The 18,021-nt window shown below is 41.6% G+C and overlaps 2 protein-coding genes across 2 annotated transcripts; one reads left to right on the top strand and one right to left on the bottom strand.

The window, feature by feature from the left end:
* Positions 1-148: 148 nt before the first annotated feature.
* On the top strand, positions 149-4,922 carry LOC311508064 (uncharacterized protein). Its single transcript, XM_084572685.1, has 13 exons — positions 149-618; positions 788-841; positions 1,502-1,528; positions 2,039-2,089; positions 2,194-2,229; positions 2,324-2,344; positions 2,423-2,458; positions 2,563-2,598; positions 2,715-2,744; positions 2,843-2,860; positions 3,039-3,077; positions 3,174-3,206; positions 4,793-4,922. The coding sequence occupies exons 1-13, from the start codon at positions 564-566 to the stop codon at positions 4,804-4,806; spliced, it is 450 nt and encodes a 149-aa protein (XP_084428811.1). The 5' UTR covers positions 149-563; the 3' UTR covers positions 4,807-4,922.
* Positions 4,923-4,971: 49 nt separating this feature from the next.
* slc20a1b (solute carrier family 20 member 1b) lies at positions 4,972-17,112 on the bottom strand. The gene is made up of 11 exons (XM_084572684.1): positions 16,825-17,112; positions 14,957-15,662; positions 14,535-14,675; positions 13,606-13,691; positions 13,225-13,321; positions 9,441-9,560; positions 8,087-8,368; positions 7,254-7,893; positions 6,930-7,115; positions 6,700-6,784; positions 4,972-6,517 (listed from the first exon to the last, which is right to left on the bottom strand). Exons 2-11 carry the CDS (start codon positions 15,297-15,299, stop codon positions 6,362-6,364), a joined length of 2,136 nt encoding a protein of 711 aa, XP_084428810.1. The 5' UTR covers positions 15,300-15,662; positions 16,825-17,112; the 3' UTR covers positions 4,972-6,361.
* Positions 17,113-18,021: the final 909 nt, after the last annotated feature.

Below are 18,021 nucleotides of genomic sequence, written 5' to 3'. Positions count from 1 at the left end.
AAACTATTCTCAGAGTTTTTTTCTGATTTGATGACAAGACTAAAACTTACATTGTTGATTCAATGACAGATTAAAGACAGAGAAAACCATGTTTAATAACGTTCTGCATTCTCAACGATGTCATGATTCCCTTCATGATTAATTGATGAATTGTCCAACTGAGCTGCATTGTGACCCATCATTCATAAGCCAAGTATGCTCGGTGAAATCACCACTTACTCTCCTAAAAGGAAACCAACATTGTTTTCAGCTCGGATACACGGAGTCCCTTTTTTTTTCTTTTCTCATCAAACATCCCAAATAAAGGCCCATGTGACCGAAGGGCCAACAATGGGTGGCATTGACGCTCTGAATAAGGATACGTCTGTGTGGTGATGTGCCACACAGCTGCCCTCTCAGGTAGGGAGGGACAATGGTACCAGAGCCGCCTGTCCATGCAAAACATGTGATGCGCCTGAAGATATAAGAGGCTCGCTGAGTGACAACAGCAACACAACACAACACGCAGTTTGGAGTGACACCCCAAAATCCAGAATCCTTCACAAACCAGACCAACGGCCAAGATGAGATTTCTAGTGCCACTCTTTGTTTTCCTGGCAGTCGCAGGATTTCACTCCGGTAAGACAAATAGTTTATGATTATTGAAACATGAACTGTTAAATTAAATGTTTGACTTTTGTTTGACTGTGAAATCTACAGAAAAACAGCAAATATGTGTTTACAGCGTAACTGTTTCAGATTTCTTGTTGTGTCTCTGGCCTGACTGGTGCATCTGTGATTATTCTAGTGCTCTCAGCTTCTCTGGAGTCTGCAGAGAAGGAGGAAAAAGTTGCTAAATATGGTAAGATTTATTTCTTTTTTTACTCTCAGTAACAATGATCAGCTAGCTAATTATTGTCCGAGAGGGTAAATTCTATTTCCCAAACTGTACGCGCATGGCCGGCCGATCAAAACAGGTGCAGGAGGATGACTGGAATCATTAGTTATGCTGATAGTGTTGAAGCTGATGATAATTGTATTCCTGGAACCTCACACATCTTTCTTTATAACTCGTCTCCTGTTGACAACTGCTATGACACAGCTTTATATTACCATGACATGTTGAATGTTATGACCCTTCGTGACCCTTCACAGGACAGTCAGTTACAGAAGATGATAATTACCATCCACCTCATTTGCAATATTCAAAGTGAAGACGCAGGGGAAAGAATATGCCACTGTCAGTAAATAAGGAGAAGCATAAAAACATGGTTGATGCAAATGTTTTACCATCAGGGATGCAAACAATTCTTAATATAACATTTCCAGTGAGAAGGATTAAGGGAAAACGCCCCAATAACCTTGATTTCAGCGTAAAAATATTACGCGTTATGACTGGAGAGATACATCCTTAAAAGGCTGAAATTGCATTTAATGATTCGCAACACAATCTAAACACAATGTAATGTACTCCTGCTTCCTCTTCCTCTGCTACCTTTTTTATTTTTGTTTTTTCATGCAGATGAGCTGGCTGAGCTGAAGAAAATAGGTACAGTACATTAACTCCAGCTGATTTCAAATGAGGAACACTTAATTATGGAGTCAAAAGAGTGCCATAAAAAAAAGAAAAAACATATTTTTTATATATATATAGTACATGAAAAAATTGGAAATATTATAAAGAGAAATAAATGCTGAAATGCTGAAAGCAAAAAATATATAGAAAATCTGTTTAAAATCATTAATTTCTATATACATATTTACTTTATTTATTTACTGTATATGCATGTTTTTTCTATGTATGTTTATTTTTATATAATACAATTTCTTTATTTTTTCTTTATTTGTCTATGTTGAAAAAGAATTCAAACAGAATTAAAATCATATAGTCTGACGCAGTAAAGACAATCTATTTTTCAAGACGCAACTCTCACTTTGTAAAATTGTGTGAATTTACTTGTTGTTCATTTACGTATCCCATATATTTCTGTATAATATTACAGACAGCAAGTTTTTTTTTTTTTTTTTTTAACAACTGTACCACTTGTTGTTTCTTCAGATCAGATGGAGTTCGAGGCCGCTCAGAAGAACCAGGCAGCCGAGATGAATGGTAATGAGTCTCCTACATCACACGTCTTTTCATTCATTCTGTGACAAATGCTGCGTAAAATCACTTTTTATCAATTAAATTATTTGTCACCTTCTACTCTCAAGTCACGGAGGACCGGAGTGAAGACACTCATTTCCTCGGTGAGGATAAACCAAAAATAATGACTGTGTTAAAAACTAACAGTGGCTGATCCAGGCTGGCTTAACAATGCAAATCTCAAATCTTTCATTCCAGAGGCCGTCCAGGATGGATCCGGTAGGTTCTAGTTTATCACACGCTAAATGCCTGAAGAGACTGACTCTGTGATAAACATCAGAATGATCTTTTCAACAGAGGCGGAGCACGTTGAAAGTGGGAAAGTTAGGACAGGTATGTAAAACAACAACAACAACAACATCCGGTTAGTCATCAGCATGTGATCTTTCTGTTTCTGAGACTCAACATTGTCTAACTGTGAGGTCATCTTCCTGCAGAGAGAGGTGGCAGCTCAGAGAGTAAATCTTCTGATGGTGAGAGAGGTTTTCAAATACTCTAGGTGGCGATAAAGGACAGTATAGAAAAAGTCTGCAGCATCTCAGTGCAGTGATGAGAAAAAATGTGCTTCATTCTTTACTATTTTACACAGGACAAGATTCCTGCGATGAGGAAAGTGCCGGTGAGTTTGCAGCATTTTATATCAGCACGTTAAAGCTTCAATACTTCTATCTGGGTTGACGTCTGTCTTTTTTTCTTTTCTTTTTTCTTTTTTTACAGAAAGAAGAAAGAAGCGTGGTAAGAAAAACACCAACTGTAGTAAAGGAGACACTACATCACAAGCTTAGAACTGAACTGTGCAACTTTTCTTTTCAAAAATAATTCAAAGTTGTCGCTTTTTTAGTACGCTTAGAGTAATTTTCAGAGATGCTGACAGACGCAAAAAATGTCTGATCAAATGTAAATGTCTTCCCAGAGCAACACGAGGAGGTGTCAGAGAGCGTGAGCAGCTCGGGTAAGATTAAGTGAAACACTGAAGACCATATATTATGAATTCGACGCCACATCTACTTAGTGTGATTTTTCCATTTTCTCATTTGTCCCCTTGCAGAAGAAGTCACTCCAGAGTCCCCCAAGGAGCAAGGTGACAAATACACTACAAATGTTTTTAGATTTAGATAGTAAAAGCCCCAGTGCTGCGACGTCAAAATACCTTTTAAGTAAAAGTCTTGCATGAAAAATCCTAAATCAGTTAAAGTACATGAGTATTAGCAACAAAATGTAGTATTAAAGTACTGGTTTGGCCCTTCTGATCTGATGAAATCAGGTGGTTATGAATACTGAAGTATGTAGATTGCTGCTGTAGCTACTCTACACTCACTTGTCAGTTCATTAGGTACACTAGTGAAGAGGAATGCCTTCTTATGTAAGAGTCCTTCACTAAATCTCGGCTCCACAAAGGTTATGCTATCAGCAGTTTGTTTAAAATGAACGAGAGAGCTGTTGATTCAGCTTCATCTTGGAGGCTGTGGTTTGTAGTACTATTAAACTGTGTTGTGTTTCTATTATTTTGACCCAGTTTAATTCAGCGGCACCACAAACTACGCCCTCCCAAAATGATCACACTGTTGAATTACTATGCTAAAGCTTTCAAATGTGAATGCAAATGAGTTAAAAAGTACAACGTGTCCCGTGAAATGTGGGAGGGGAAGGCTCGAGTACAAGGTCAAGCGCAAATATCTAAAATCTCTGTGTACGTAAATGCACCGCTTAAATAAATGAGGCCAAATGCATCCCTGACGGTTTCCCGGTGTCATCCAGACCACGGGACAGCCCAGTTCAGAGACAGTGAAGAACATTTTTTGAGGGTGACTCAAGTGTACCTGCTGAGGCAAGATGCGGTGAAATGTTTTGAATGTTGTAAAATCGAAATTGCACGTTATGCAATAAGCAGGCTAGAAAACCGGAGCCGGTCGCAGCCAGTCGCAGCTAGATTTAAATAGTGTCAAAAGCCTTTATAGACTCGTCTGAATCCAGTCAGCTGTAAAATGCTTAAAGGGCAATTACAAATTTACAACTTGGACGCTTTTGAAAGGTCTAGAAGGGATATTTTTACCAGTTTAACGTTATGCAGTCAAAATAAATGTTGTTGGGAAGAGGTATTTGAGTCACCACGGATTTAAGTTTACTGCTTGACCTCAAAAATAAGATGGTAGGATTGTTTATTTGAACACAGTCCTCCTTGTATGTGAATAAATCTAGGACAAGAATCCAGGTCGCTCTGAGACGTTTGTCCCCAGGTGCTTATTGTGCTTGATTTATACTGCATCATCTGCTTCTAGTTATTTTGGGACGGCGGATGCACCGGTCCCTGCCCTGAAAAGATACTAGAAGGAAAATTGATCAAATTGTTGGCGTTCCGATAAAGGTAATCTTTAATTCAGAAATTGTGAACGCAGGGGCGTAATAAAAGACCAGTTCAACCTGCGGTAGAAAATCCTTGCCCTCTAGGGATAGGGCAGGCCTAACTTTGTTTTTCCAAAAAAAGTATAATCACACACTGGTGCAGTCATCATCAGTCACTACTGTAGGAGTAGTGACTCATATCATAAAAACCCCACGAGAAATGTGATTCACACTCAGCTCCAGATCCCTGGAAAACTACAGAGTTGTGTGTTTGTAATGTAAAGCTGGCGTAAAGGAATTCTCTCTTGTGTCTCTACGTCCCAGATGTAACGGAGTGAAAAAACACAGCAGCAGTTGGATCATCACCCGGTGCCTGGACGGCGCTGAGCTTACCAATAAAATGGGAAGAACCCCAACTGCCTTTACGACCCGTGTGTCTCCATTAATTTCTGACTTTTAATCACGTTTGCTCATTTCAAAAATAAAACATGACAATAAAAGTCTGTATTTTCCCATTTTTATTTTCATTTTTTTTTTTTTTTACCATCCACACACATGTGGAGCAGATTTTGTTGATGTGCATTAAAAAAAAAAAAAAAAAAAAAAATCTTTGGTACCTAAAGGAAAATAAAACAGTTAAGGCAACTACTGCATCTATAGGTCTGAAATGCATTTAGTGCTGCAGCCAAACGACCACGCGCCGGTGGCATGCAACGTATATCTGCGCTCATTCAAGCAAGAGAACGGATCAGCTCAAAACCAAACCACCCTGTTAGACAGCTTCCAGTTTTTAAAGTTGTTCCTCCACATTTAAGATATTCATAGGTCAGATAAGAGGAAAGGTAGCGCAACTCAATTGCCTAGGCAGAACAAAACAAATAATAAATACTGGAAGTAGCTAGTACAAAGTGAGTTTGAAAAACACGGCTGAAGCAGGCCTAAAGCATTTTACCATCAAGGATGATGCGATCAAGTTTTAACAGGAGAATTAAGGTCGTGTTTGACAACACGTTGTTGGTCGACATTGTGCCGTTACATTTCTCAAACTGAAACAACTGAATTCAGGCAGGTATTTCTGCGCCAATCGAGAAGGTAAAGCCTCGGGAGATTCAGATGCAAATCTGATAACCCACGGACTTCCGTCAATTTGGCTTTTTGTCATTCCTTGTCAAGAGGTGTGCTGAGTATTCAATACTAATTATGCAGCATTTCTTACTCTGCAGGTCCAGTGTGTACAGTAATTTGCAGAATTTGGTAGAAAATCTCAGTCGAAAATTGATTTTGTTCTTTAAGACAATGTTCCCGTTTAGGGGAAACAAGGAAGCCAGATGCAAAACAAATCAATACCAAATACTTGAAATGCAAATACACACCAATAACCTGTTTTTTTTCATCGTAAAAATACTGCTTCTGCATCTACGTTACTTTCAGCACGTGTTATGACCAGAGTTACATCTGTAAAAGGCTAATACTGCATTTCAATGATTCATTTCTCTAACGTGTAAAAATTAAAACAGCATGGTTGTATATACACACACACAATTGCAGAGTAAAAAAAATTGGAAAATGAGTATTAGAAAGAAATCTGAGTATTTAAGATTAACTCTTTACAGAATGATGAGATGAAAAAGAAAGTCAGAACAAAGAAATGCAAGCTTCCCGCTGGCCAAAATGGAACAAACAGCAAATTCTAGGTGAAGAATTATACAGCCGAGAACCACAGGCCCATGTCACAAGTCATTTCAAACATTTCTATTTTTTTTCCTTTTTCCTTTCAAAGTTGGCGGCTTGAGGTAAGCAATATATTTTGGCCATCCAACTTTTTCTCCTCTTCTCTCGTTGCGCTCTGGAGCGGTTTCTTTCTCCTCCCCTGCTCGGGGTGCGGCCGAAGGCTCACAGGATGCCGTAGATGAAGATGGCCATGATGGCGGCACTGATCAGGCCGGAGATGGGAACGGTCACGAACCAAGCCATGAAGATATTTCTGAACAGACGCCAGTCTACTGCCTTCCTTGAGCGCAGCCATCCTACTGCCACGACAGAGCCCACCTGGAAACACGGTGGTTGTCAGAAAAATGACATCATCTTCCTTTAATGTGTAATGACTTAATTATATGTAAAATCTGACTGAGGAATCCACCCGACTATTTACTGTATCCTCCCTCATGCTCAATGGTCTCTTTCCTTGGGTCTCAGTCAAGTTTCCCGACCACAGTGTTTGACCAGCTTACCTTGCAGTGGGTGGTGGAGACAGGCAGGCCAATGTTAGAGGCAACCACGACGGTCAAGGCGGAGGCGAGTTCAATGCTGAAACCACTGCAGGGGAAAAACAAAACATGTCTCGCAGGTGGACGCGACTGAGCAATCTGCTAAATCCACAGACTGGTAACGTCTGAGGAGGATGTGGTTTTAAAGACTAGGAGAAACAAGTTGTGTACTGTCTGTGGAGTGGAGTCTGTACCTTGAGGGGGTGATGGGGGTGAGGTCCTTGCCCATAGTCTGGATCACCCGACGACCCCATACCCAGAGACCAGCGCAGATACCAACACCGCCATAGAGGAGCAGCCAGATGGGTGTAGGTGCATTTGAAGTCACACTGCTCGTTTCATAAACCAGCCACAGTGCTACCAGTGGTCCAATCGCATTACTGGAGAAGAAAGGAGATTATTTAAACAGTGACTACAGAGTTAAAAGTGAAAATATAAGCAACAACCTTCCAGAGAACAAAAATATTTCATCTGATCAGTCTGATAACAACAGGGTCGTTATTAAGGAGCGTACATACCTGACATCATTTCCTCCATGGGCAAAGGATCCGAAGCAAGCGGTGAGAATTTGAAGGAACTGAAACAGAGTCGAGACTTCTGGCTTATCTGCCTCAAGCCCGTCGTCATCTAGAGAGCTTTGGCTGCTACCTGCGTCCTCCTTCCCCATTTCTACTGTCACGTCACACTCTTCCAAACCTTCGGGAGTCGTGTGCTCTGCCACAGCATTGCAGTAGCTGGTGTAGCTGTCCATACGCACGCGCTTTCTTTCCTGACCACCCGACCCTGGGACCTTGTCTCCGTCCTCATAGGCACGGAATTCACCCTCTTTATGCTTGAAGTCTCCGTGCATGCCGATGATGGCCATAGTGTAGGAGGTGTAGCTGTTGTTGCGACGGATGGGCCGGTCGCCGCCCTCGCCCATGCAGTCGCCAACCTTGGCCAGGTGGAGCTTGTGCAGCAGGTCTTTGTAGAGTCCAGAGTCCTTGTGGACTGTGTGGTACTGGCTATAACCGTTACTTGGGATCTGTGCAGGTCTGTTGTTGAACTGGGCGTGATTGTTGAACTGGACTTGGTTGGCAGAATTTGCAGAGCCGCTGTCGTTTTGGGCTTGCTGGGTGTTGAACTGGTCCTGACAGTTTGAATTAACCTGTTTGGGGGCTACAGAAAAAGAAAGAAGAAAAGACATTAAAACTTGAGGCCGACTGGACCAGTTGGTGTCTTTTCATGATTATCTGTAGAAATAATGACAACTATCTATCCATTACTGATAGTTTCCTACATAGCCATTCTATTGTCTGTGTGCAACTTGACATAACATGCAAGTCTTAGTCTTGTCTCATGGCATACTTACCACCATTAGTATTGCTGTAATCTGTGTCCTCAGAATCTCCTATGTCAAACGCAACCTTGCGTTCCTTACTAGTGTCGACATCATCAGAATCTCCAATGTCAAATGCCACCCTGCGCTCCTCAGGGGCAGCCTGGGGCTGAGCAGGAGTGTTTTGATCGACAGCTGGTGTGGTAGGTGCGGACGTCTCCTTGGCAGTCTGTTTCAGGATTGGACACTGGGCCTCTCTGAGCTCTCTCTTTTCCATCAGGGGGCTCTCAGAGGGGCTGGAAGACTTGATATCTCCTAGATAGGGAGTAATTGAAGTGAGATATTACTTGAGTCATTTCCAAGTATACATCACAGTACAGGAGAGAAATCCTAGCACAGCACATGTGTTTCCTTTCAGCTTAAGCCGTAGGGAGTCACAAGAATTGCATAACCACAGAGTCAGACAAACCTTTGTCCTATAAATGTAATGTTGGCTCTGGTCAAAAGTGAGGCCCCCCGAGTTCACAAATCAGAACACGGAAATGGATTACAAGGAACATATTTACCTAACCGCTGGCAGCTTACCTGATAAAAAGATAGTCTCGTCACAACCTGAGGCTCACATGACATTTGTTTATGGCTTTCACGTTAACCAGATATTCGGTGTCAATATTCTCTGCGCGATAATAGCGTTCTGACCAGTAAGACACATTGCATCATGCAAACCGGTCAAGGCTAGAGCTGAAACAGTCTGTCTCTGCCCTCGTTTCCAGTGCACTGCAAATGCCATGTCGACATCTTAAGTCAACCTGGGTTTATTTTAGTCGAGGAGGTAAAGACCAATTAGTGGATCAATATGACCCAATTAGTTCGGCTTGTCTCCTGGATGGAGTCTGATCTAGACAGATCATGCTTGGCCAGAGAAACACGCCTCTTCTAACAGGAAACGTGACGTCAGTGTCAATGAGAAAATATTTTAAGTTTTGACTCTTTGACATTTTTATATATCTGAACTAACAAGCAGCACGGACGACCAATACAACCCTATGTCAAAATAAACTTTTATGAGCTTATGCACTATAGAGGGAGCAAAAATGGATTCATGAATGTTGAAATGAATGGGACCTGTAAATGCAGAGGACTCCTGGGTTTTTACTTTAATCCCGGATTATGGAACACAAACGGGTGACAATTTTTTCAGATTATTTTCATTAGCGCACATCCCTGAGCTCCACGTGCAGGTCACATACCAGATGCTACATTTGTCAAATGGCTTAGGGCAACAAACATTTGAATAGTCAGAAGAAACAGTGTCAGGTTTTAATTAATACGGTGTCATCAGACGCTCAAAACTAAATGAATAAATAAAAAATTAAAAAGGACTTACGTTCAATCTTCTTCTTGAGGCGAGGGCAGACAACAAACCAAACCAGAATGCCGATCAGCACAGAGCAGCCCAGTGAGATGAGCAGGATGCCCCACCAAGGGACCTTGTCAAATCCCAGCACTGAAGGATCACCAGGTGCCACGCAGACGCACACAAAGGCAAATAAGAGAAAGGCGGTTTTAAAAAACAAGGCAGCAGGTGCTACCTTTCTTGGTGGACACCACAGAAAATTACATTGGTTAAAAGACTTCAATTACCAAACTACAACTAAGCAGATTTACCAGTTTGTTAAAAATATAGGCCAAGATTGTATGCGTGGTCATATCAGGACAATGAAGTTTCAGGTGGAACACATTTTCTCAGTTAAAGTTAAATGAGAATCCAGGGCAACAACTTCAATGACATCGAGCCATGTGTGCAATCTTCTGACTCTGGTTCTGAACATAACAAGCGTGACAAAATAGCTTAATTGTGCCACGTAGTTAAAAATGGAAAGCATGTGTACCCCTTGATGTGAACCGTTATGCAACGCCCAATAGGTGAGAGAGCACAAATGTCGCCACGACCCTCAAACGTCCAGCTCAAAACTGCACACGGAAAAGGACTTCCTTAAAAGGAAACTTTACCTAAGAAAAGGCAAAAGAAAGAGGGGGCTGTCCAGAGGAGTAGTTTGCTGTAGCAATAAGGGCACTCTCTTGCCAAGACTGCAGTACACTTGGTGCAGTAGGGGGTTGATATGAGCGCAATGCATGTTGGCAGAAACTAACTATTCAAATTTCCCTAGGGAAACGGTCAATTTTTGTCTTTCAGACACAATCCAAGTCAGCAGTGCGGTTAGAAGAAAACAAAAACAATAGCTGTGGAGAATTCCAACACCACTTTTGGTGAGGTGACCTTGGTTATGCAAAATTTAACAAACAAACAAAAACAACAAATCCACTACCATGGGACTGTTTGGGAAGTTTTGAGATAAACAGAAGGAAATGAGGGCCAAGGGTAAATGATAAGTGTCTAGGTTGCCGTGTTCATTTGAGGGCAGAGTCCACCGTGCACTCTCTCCACAGAGTCACACTGCAGCATGAGACTGCAGCGCAGCCAACCGATGTTTATTTAGTTATGCAATAGAAGCTCACTACCGTCAGGACAGAGGCATAAGAGGAAAAACCAGAAGGCGGCTCTGTAACAGCTGAGCCTACTGGTTCATGACTGGGGTACACCGGCTCATATGTTGCGAGACATCCAGAAACAGGTGTCTTATAGTCAGCAGAAAGCCTCATCACAATCCAACTAAAAAAAATAAAATGGACAAAGTCATACCTAGAGATGACAGAGCAGCTTTACATGTTTACAAGCAATTTTATGGAAAAAGTAAGAATTAGAAAGTCTGAGCCTAGTAGCCTCATTGACTCACCCACAAAGGGCTGAGTTTATTCCACAACCACGCAGTGGGATGAATGGGACTGTACAGGAAATGAAAACCACGGCCGTGGTCTCAACCCCACCCTAATGTATCCCGTGGCCTGCATTACACAATAACATGGTTTGTTGTTTTTTTTCCACAAGTATTGTGGGTGCAGCACACCACCAAGCTCAATTACAATGACTGTTTGAGTGGTAATTTACTTGTGACTCACTTGGCAAGGAAGCTTTGGATATTTGTCCTAACTTTTGTGTACAACTAAATGTAGCACATCCAATGGGTATCCGCTTAGATTAATGGACATCCGCATTACGTACCAGCACTGAAGAGATATGCAAGTCCAACATTCTTGCCTCACAACAATTAAATAGCCACGATACCACAGTTGACAAGAGCCGCCCCTGGGGGCGCTTAAGGTTGTCTTTCAGGACCATTGAACAGGTTAAAACAAGTCATGTATGCTGTGATGCTGCTGGTTGTTTGGCGTCCCTAGAGTAACCACCGCTACAGGGTATTTGTTTTTCAGAGGGTAACCCAGGCAGAAAATTTGCATCCAGCCAAACACATTGAGTTTTATCAATTGACGCTGCAGTGAGTGGGTCAAAATGTACTGTAACTGTGATACTCAGCATTCTGAAGCGCACACTGGAATGCGACAACAAAAATCAGATTAGGCCCGCACATTAAAAAGGAGGGCAACCACATGGACAGGATTCAGAACAAATCCAGCATTTGTAGGGAACACTTCCTAGTATTTCTGAGATGCCTAGAAGAGCTGGACAGTAATTTCATACTGACTTAGGAAGACATTAGTCTTCATATCCAGGCGACAAACATTTGTGTAACATTTTAAGAGAGTGGTAAGTGGATTATAAATCTGTTTGAGGGTAGACTTTCATTTTACAATGATGGGGTTGCAGTGGAGTGACAGTAACCGAGTGATTTATGAGGTGTGAAGAACCCGAGTCACATTAAGCCCCATCTGTAAAAGATTCCCAGCTGACCCTCAAATTCTTTGGTCATACACATGATGACTTGAGGTCTCTGGCACCGGTGTATATATTCAGTACAGGAATGTGCTGTGGGATGCCTGGTGTCCAATCACACCACTATGCTAGCATGTAGATCAGGGGAACGCAGAGTCCTAGCACAGGAAACCAAACACACTGTCCTCAGTTTGCTGCAGATAGAGTGTATACATCAGCAATAATGAGCTGTTGTTGTTCTGTGTGCCAGACTGGTGTAGTATATAACTAGCTGTATTTGTTTAGCTTCATCCATTCCCAGCTTATGTAAATAGTAACCTGTATGCTGGTTATACCCAGTGGGAATTAACTATGGAGTGTCTGACTTTAAGAATAAAAAGTTAATATTATTTTGAATTGTCATAAGATGGACAGAGAATTAGATGTGGGTTTATGCTAGATTTATGCTTGTGTTATTCGGTCACTGAGAAGCTGATAATGTAGAAAACAATGAGGAGTGTCCCTTTGTCAAACTGGTTCTACTGGCTTGGAGGTTTTATATCTTGTGACAATCTGCCTGTACCTACTGTAAATGGAAAGGACCTAGGTTGTCAGTGTGAACATAAAAATAAGAAATAAACCATAATCTAACTACGACTCCTTTGACAATGTAGTGAGTTTGGTGTGTTCAGTGTAATTTCGCACCTTTTAATGAGGTACCCAATTACAGGTCCTCGTGTACAGTTTGTTTAGGTGTGAGGATCTTCACACAACTGTACAGAATTTGCCTGACTAAGCAGGGTTATGGGCTATGATGAATCTCCTCTGTGTGTGTGTGTGCTGATGTGCATGCACACATCAGCGCACCACATCTGGTCAAACTCTGGCCTGTAGCCGCCATTTAATGGCCCAGGCCAGCTAAGATCTTGAACTGTTAGGCCCTGTAGAGAGAAGAAAACAAAGGAGCAAAAGTAGCTCATTTAATAAAGACTGTCAAATAACCAACATGTATAAACAGCTTAACTTCCATTTCTGAGCAGCAATAAAACTACAAAACAGCAGACACATGTAACCATTTCAACAACACCCTCTTTGACTTCTCGTTTCCTCCACCGTGTCTGAAGGACACAGACAGTGACGTCAAGAGTTAAGTGAAATCTTATTTCCAGCTCCCTGTTGTGCTCCAGTCTAAAACTTCATTCCAGCTATGACCCACATACAACCACAAGCAAGAGAGGCCCAAAAACATGTTAAAATAAACACAGCTTCTGTAAAAACGGTAAACACAGTCTGGTTCAGTCTGGAATATGTGTGGGCATCCGGCTGTCTGAGGGAGCAGTTTATTTTAAGCTGTGGCTGTGGGCAGGCATGCAGACCCAAATGAAACAATGATACTCACTCGGAGCTCCAGTGAACATGATGGAGAACAGGTTGATTCCCATGGTTATGGCATAGAAGACAGGCAGGGCCTTCAGTCCATTGGGCACAGGATCTTTCTACAGGGACAAAACAGAGCACCAATTCAGGAAACACTAATTCCAGGACAGTATTTACTGGTATCAGGTTACGGTACAACATGGGCATGATGGTAATCTGAACCCTATGTGGATAAGGAACCATTTCTAAGGACAGTAATTGTTCTCGTCATGCAACATACATTTCCTCAATTTCACTCCGGGCGTGGACTACTATAGTGTTGAAACTCTCTTAAGGATATTACCAGAGAGTCCTCATTTTACAAAAATATGTACTATCCACAATCAGATAATTGTCAGCTTACCTTGTGTAAGATGAATACACGCACAAAGTAGAAGACAAAGCCTGACATTATTCCAGACAAAAGGGGACTCAGGAACCAGGAAGCAACTGAAAATGACATAAATAAGGGCATTATAATTTTGTGGAAATTTAATATCATAGACAATTCTGTCAAAAATTAAAAAAAAAAAAAAAAAAAACATCCTGACCGAAATTAAAAACAAAAACAGTTCCCCTTTTAGGACTAGTTCTTACTCAGAATTCAGAAGACACAATACCGTTCCCACAGAACTTCTTACACTTCCTTGATTTATCTTTCAGGCAATGCCATACCAGCAACGCAGGCATATCAGGTCTGAACAGGAAATCTCAACTCGGATTCTGTCACAGTCTATGCTAGTGGCCAGTTTGCCAAGCAGCTATAATCATTTCCCTGAAAAGTGGATTGTCTTTGGCTATTTTGGCAACATAGCGGCATAAACAATCTTCTGTTTAATGGAAAGTCAAGAAGGATCCATTTACACTCAACAGTTCAGTCAATAAGGGATCTTACGGTTGTTGTTGTTATTCATTTTTGGTTGTCTCCCTAAAAAGGTTGGTAATATCACCAACATGAAAACCCCAAACAGATGCAACAGACGCAAGAAACAAATTGTGAAAGTAGGCGTGTTATTCTGTATTCCTGTAAGACTGTTAGTGAAATGCCTTCCTCATCTGTACAGTCGACTTCACAACACCAAAACATTAGCATCTGATGTAATCACTGCTGATGTATAATATAAATACATGACATATTTTCACGTGTTGTGACTGGTCACACCCATTCAACGCTGGATTGCCCACCCAAAGTATTATGACAACATTGTAGCACACCTGCCATTTCAATTAAAATCTGTGATGCAATTCAGCCAAACACATTTCTAGGTCAGTTGATAAGAATGTCGTACTTACCAATACGGAGGAGTTGCATCCACTGGACTCCCTGCTGACCCCTGGCAACCAACGAGAAGCCGATAGTAGCACCAACAATGCAGTGTGTTCCAGAAATGGGGAGCTTAAGGAAGGAGGCGGCCAGCTGCCACACAGCAGAACCTATTGAGAAGAGATTGAGGCCATTAGTCCAGATCTTAACATTGCCTGAGTATATCCAAATATATTCTCTGACAATAAAAAAAAAACACTTTACTCAAAACGCTAAGTAATCTTTTTATTATTATTACTTAAATTATAACTAATTGGCCATAGTCCAACATGTTAGAGTGACATCTCCATTTAGTAGTTCTAGAAACGGTGAGCCCTACGTGTCAAGTTCTGCCCACAGGGTTCAATGACCGCAGGATTAACTACATGCAAGATAAGCCGCAGATACTCACCAAACATGGCACTGACGGAGCCAGCCATCAACACATGCTCGGAGCCATTGTATATGTCCACGTCGATGATACCCTTGCGGATGGTTTCGCTCACTTTAGCCCCAAGGAGCACAGAGCCCAGAGTCTCAAACACTGTGGCCAGAATGCATGCCTGTCGCAAGGTGACCACTCCAGAGCCCACGGCCGTGCCAAATGAATTAGCAACATCATTGGCACCCACAGAAAAGGCTAAGATAAAGGCAATGATGAAGCCAACAATCAGCAGCCACATGTAGTCCGTCAGAGCGGTGTGGACCACTGCTGTAGTAGCCTCTATTATTGCAGTCGCAGCTGTTGAAACCATGATTGTAGATTATATAGAAGTTACTTCACAATCTTAAAAGGGAATGAATGCCTGTCAAAATAGCTTTTTATATAATGCTATCTCTAAACAGCATATAGTGAATGAGAGGTACTAGGTTAAAATAAATAAGCTTTTTTTTAGGCCCACCTGTTTTAACAGGATTTTATGAGCAGTGCAAACTTTTAAAAAGGTTTACCTGGAATAGACCAGAAAACAAGTAAAGTAAACCAGAGGTATAGTGGGGATTTATTGCTATCCTGTAATTATACTACAACTGTTCCCTTTCTTTGTGTGCTGGGCTATTAGGCAGAGTGAACAGACAGCCATTGTGCAAGTGTAACTGCAGAGGAGCAGGGGTACATCCTGAAAAGAGAAAGAAACAACACAAAAATGGTTGCTTTAATCGAAAGTTTCTTCGCATCCCTCCTCTTCTTCTTTCATGCAGAGGCTCGTAAAAAGTACACACAGAAAGACACAAACAAAGCAAAGCACACGGAGGACAATGAAGGGTGGAGAATAAGCTAATTTAAAACTGAACAATATAAAGAGAAGAAGCGTGGAAAAAAAACGGCAAGACTCCGACCGGAAGGAGAACCTCTATTGGCTGCCTCTCCTAGAAACCTAGAAACCCACGAGAAGCCATTTTCGGCAAATGGCGCAGGAAGGACTGCAATGATATTTCACCAAGGTCTTTTATTTTGACCTAGACACGTGGCTCGTTATCTTTTACTGATATATGGTTTGGCTTTAAGACAGTTACTAGCGTCGTTAGAGTAAGGTGTGTCGTTATGTTTAGAAGACTTTTCCTATGCGTGCACGTGTCGTCATCCATTCATAGAACACAGCCCAGAACACGAGCGCCGTCTGTTAATACGGCTTCACGCGGCCGTAAAAAAAACGAAACAGCTCGACTGGTCTGGACTCGGCGCTAAGACTTTAATTTGTCTTTGTGTCCTCCGCAATGGCCGCCGAGCACATTATCCGCTCTTTCAATTATGTTTGACGTGTTTCTTCGTAAAAAAGGAGTACGCAACCGGATGTGACTCCGTTTAGGGAACACAAGCCACAAGATGCGGTACCAGCTACTGACCGGGTGGCAGCCGTCGTGACGCGTGCACGCCGACCCGATTTTAACGATCTGCCAAGTGTGTGCTGGACAAGTAGTCAATACTGCTATCGTTAGCTTAGCATTGACGTAAAGGGCAGTTTTCACCGGCCGTTAACGTGGTTTGTGCTGCTGACCAACTTGTTCATACAAAGCCCTCAATCAACGACGAATGACAGACCATACGTCAAACTAATTATTTCACCTCCGAGAAGAGAACGGTCCATATTTGTTGTTATACGCTGTAAAGAGAACAAACTGAACTGAATCCATATTACAATAGCTTGATTGTCACGCCGTCTATAGCATTAGCTTTACGCGAACACCGAATTGTCACTTACGCCCGAATTCACACAATAAACCCAATGAGCTATTTGCTAGGCTACAAATGTCATAAATAAAAGGAAAAAAGAAACTTACCACACGTTGCAGTTAGTCCTGTGAAGAATAGTGCTTGCTAGCCAGTAAGCTAATTTTGCGCGCGCGCACGGACCAGTACACGATAGCGCGCGCGGGATAATGAAAAATTAAACTGATTATGAAAGATATCCCCTTCAAAAAGCTGCCTTACTTCGAAAATAAAGTGACGGCGTCAAAAAAAAAAAACCCGAAGTGTACGATTATCTGATTCGATAGGAAACAATTCTGCCAAAATCCAGAAACGTCTCAGTTTGAATGAAAGCTTCTCTGTCGCATGTGTGGAGAAGTTGCCGTGCCGGTCGAGCGGAGCAGGAGGGGGTTTTCGTTTTTTTTATTGGATACACCCTTCAGAAAACCCCGCCCACCCACCGCACAGCTGTCAGAAAGAATCACATGATCAGTTAACGATCACGTCACAGTAAAGTCTAATTTTTTTTCTCTTAACAGATATATTCTTTATTTTTGCTTTGTCTCAAACTTTACAGAAAAGATGTTTCGTCATGCCTGCTGTATTATGTTTACAGTGACGTCATTGTGTATTCAAATAACTGCGATTAAGGACAACCTTGAATATTTACACTTTATGCTTTGTTCATGTCACCGAGAAATATATTAATAGTTGCTTTGCAGATTAAAGTGAAAATATGAGTTTCATTTTACTGTTTCATAATTAATTTTTGTTTTTATTATACGCTACTTTGCTCCATCATATAAAATCTATCTATCTATCTATCTATCTATGGTTTATGGTTTATTTTAAACATACATTTGTTGGCACACAAACATAAAAATAACCCATTTGCTTCTGCTTTCCTAAATAAGGGAACAATGTCACGTCAAAACCCCCCAGTGGCAGTGCTGTTGACTACATTACAGAAGACTTGTCCCTCATTGAAGTGCACTCGGTCGGAAATGATAACAACATTCACCCTCGAACAAAAGTCGTTTTCCTTTGTTCCCTGCTCTTTTATTATGATCATCAAGAGAGAATGTGGTATGGAAGAAGTGCCCAGTAAGCGCAGCGAAATCTATTGGGCCGTTTAATACGAGAATGTGGTGTCTGCATGGCAACAGCGACGAGGAAAACAATAAGACTTCACTAACCACACGTAGTAAACAGGATGCATTTGTACAAGGGACAATGTTGTAACGTATGCAGCAGATACACATGTTATTGCGAGCCTACTGTCCTATTGT

Source organism: Chelon labrosus, assembly GCF_963514085.1.
Source record: "Chelon labrosus genome assembly, chromosome: 22".
Lineage (NCBI taxonomy): Eukaryota > Metazoa > Chordata > Actinopteri > Mugiliformes > Mugilidae > Chelon > Chelon labrosus.
Note: the sequence above shows the minus strand (reverse complement) of the source record. Positions and strands in the feature narration are given on the sequence as shown.

Bases quoted from the DNA above. Each gene is read 5' to 3' on its own strand.
- LOC311508064 (XM_084572685.1), top strand. From the start codon at position 564: ATGAGATTTCTAGTGCCACTCTTTGTTTTCCTGGCAGTCGCAGGATTT. The intron at 2,090-2,193 runs GTAATGAGTCTC...TCTACTCTCAAG, and splicing joins CCAGGCAGCCGAGATGAATG to TCACGGAGGACCGGAGTGAA. The intron at 2,230-2,323 runs GTGAGGATAAAC...CTTTCATTCCAG, and splicing joins TGAAGACACTCATTTCCTCG to AGGCCGTCCAGGATGGATCC.
- slc20a1b (XM_084572684.1), bottom strand. From the start codon at position 15,299: ATGGTTTCAACAGCTGCGACTGCAATAATAGAGGCTACTACAGCAGTG. The intron at 9,561-13,224 runs GTGAGTATCATT...GTGATCCTTCAG, and splicing joins CATGTTCACTGGAGCTCCGA to TGCTGGGATTTGACAAGGTC. The intron at 6,518-6,699 runs GTAAGCTGGTCA...CCGTGTTTCCAG, and splicing joins TCTCCACCACCCACTGCAAG to GTGGGCTCTGTCGTGGCAGT.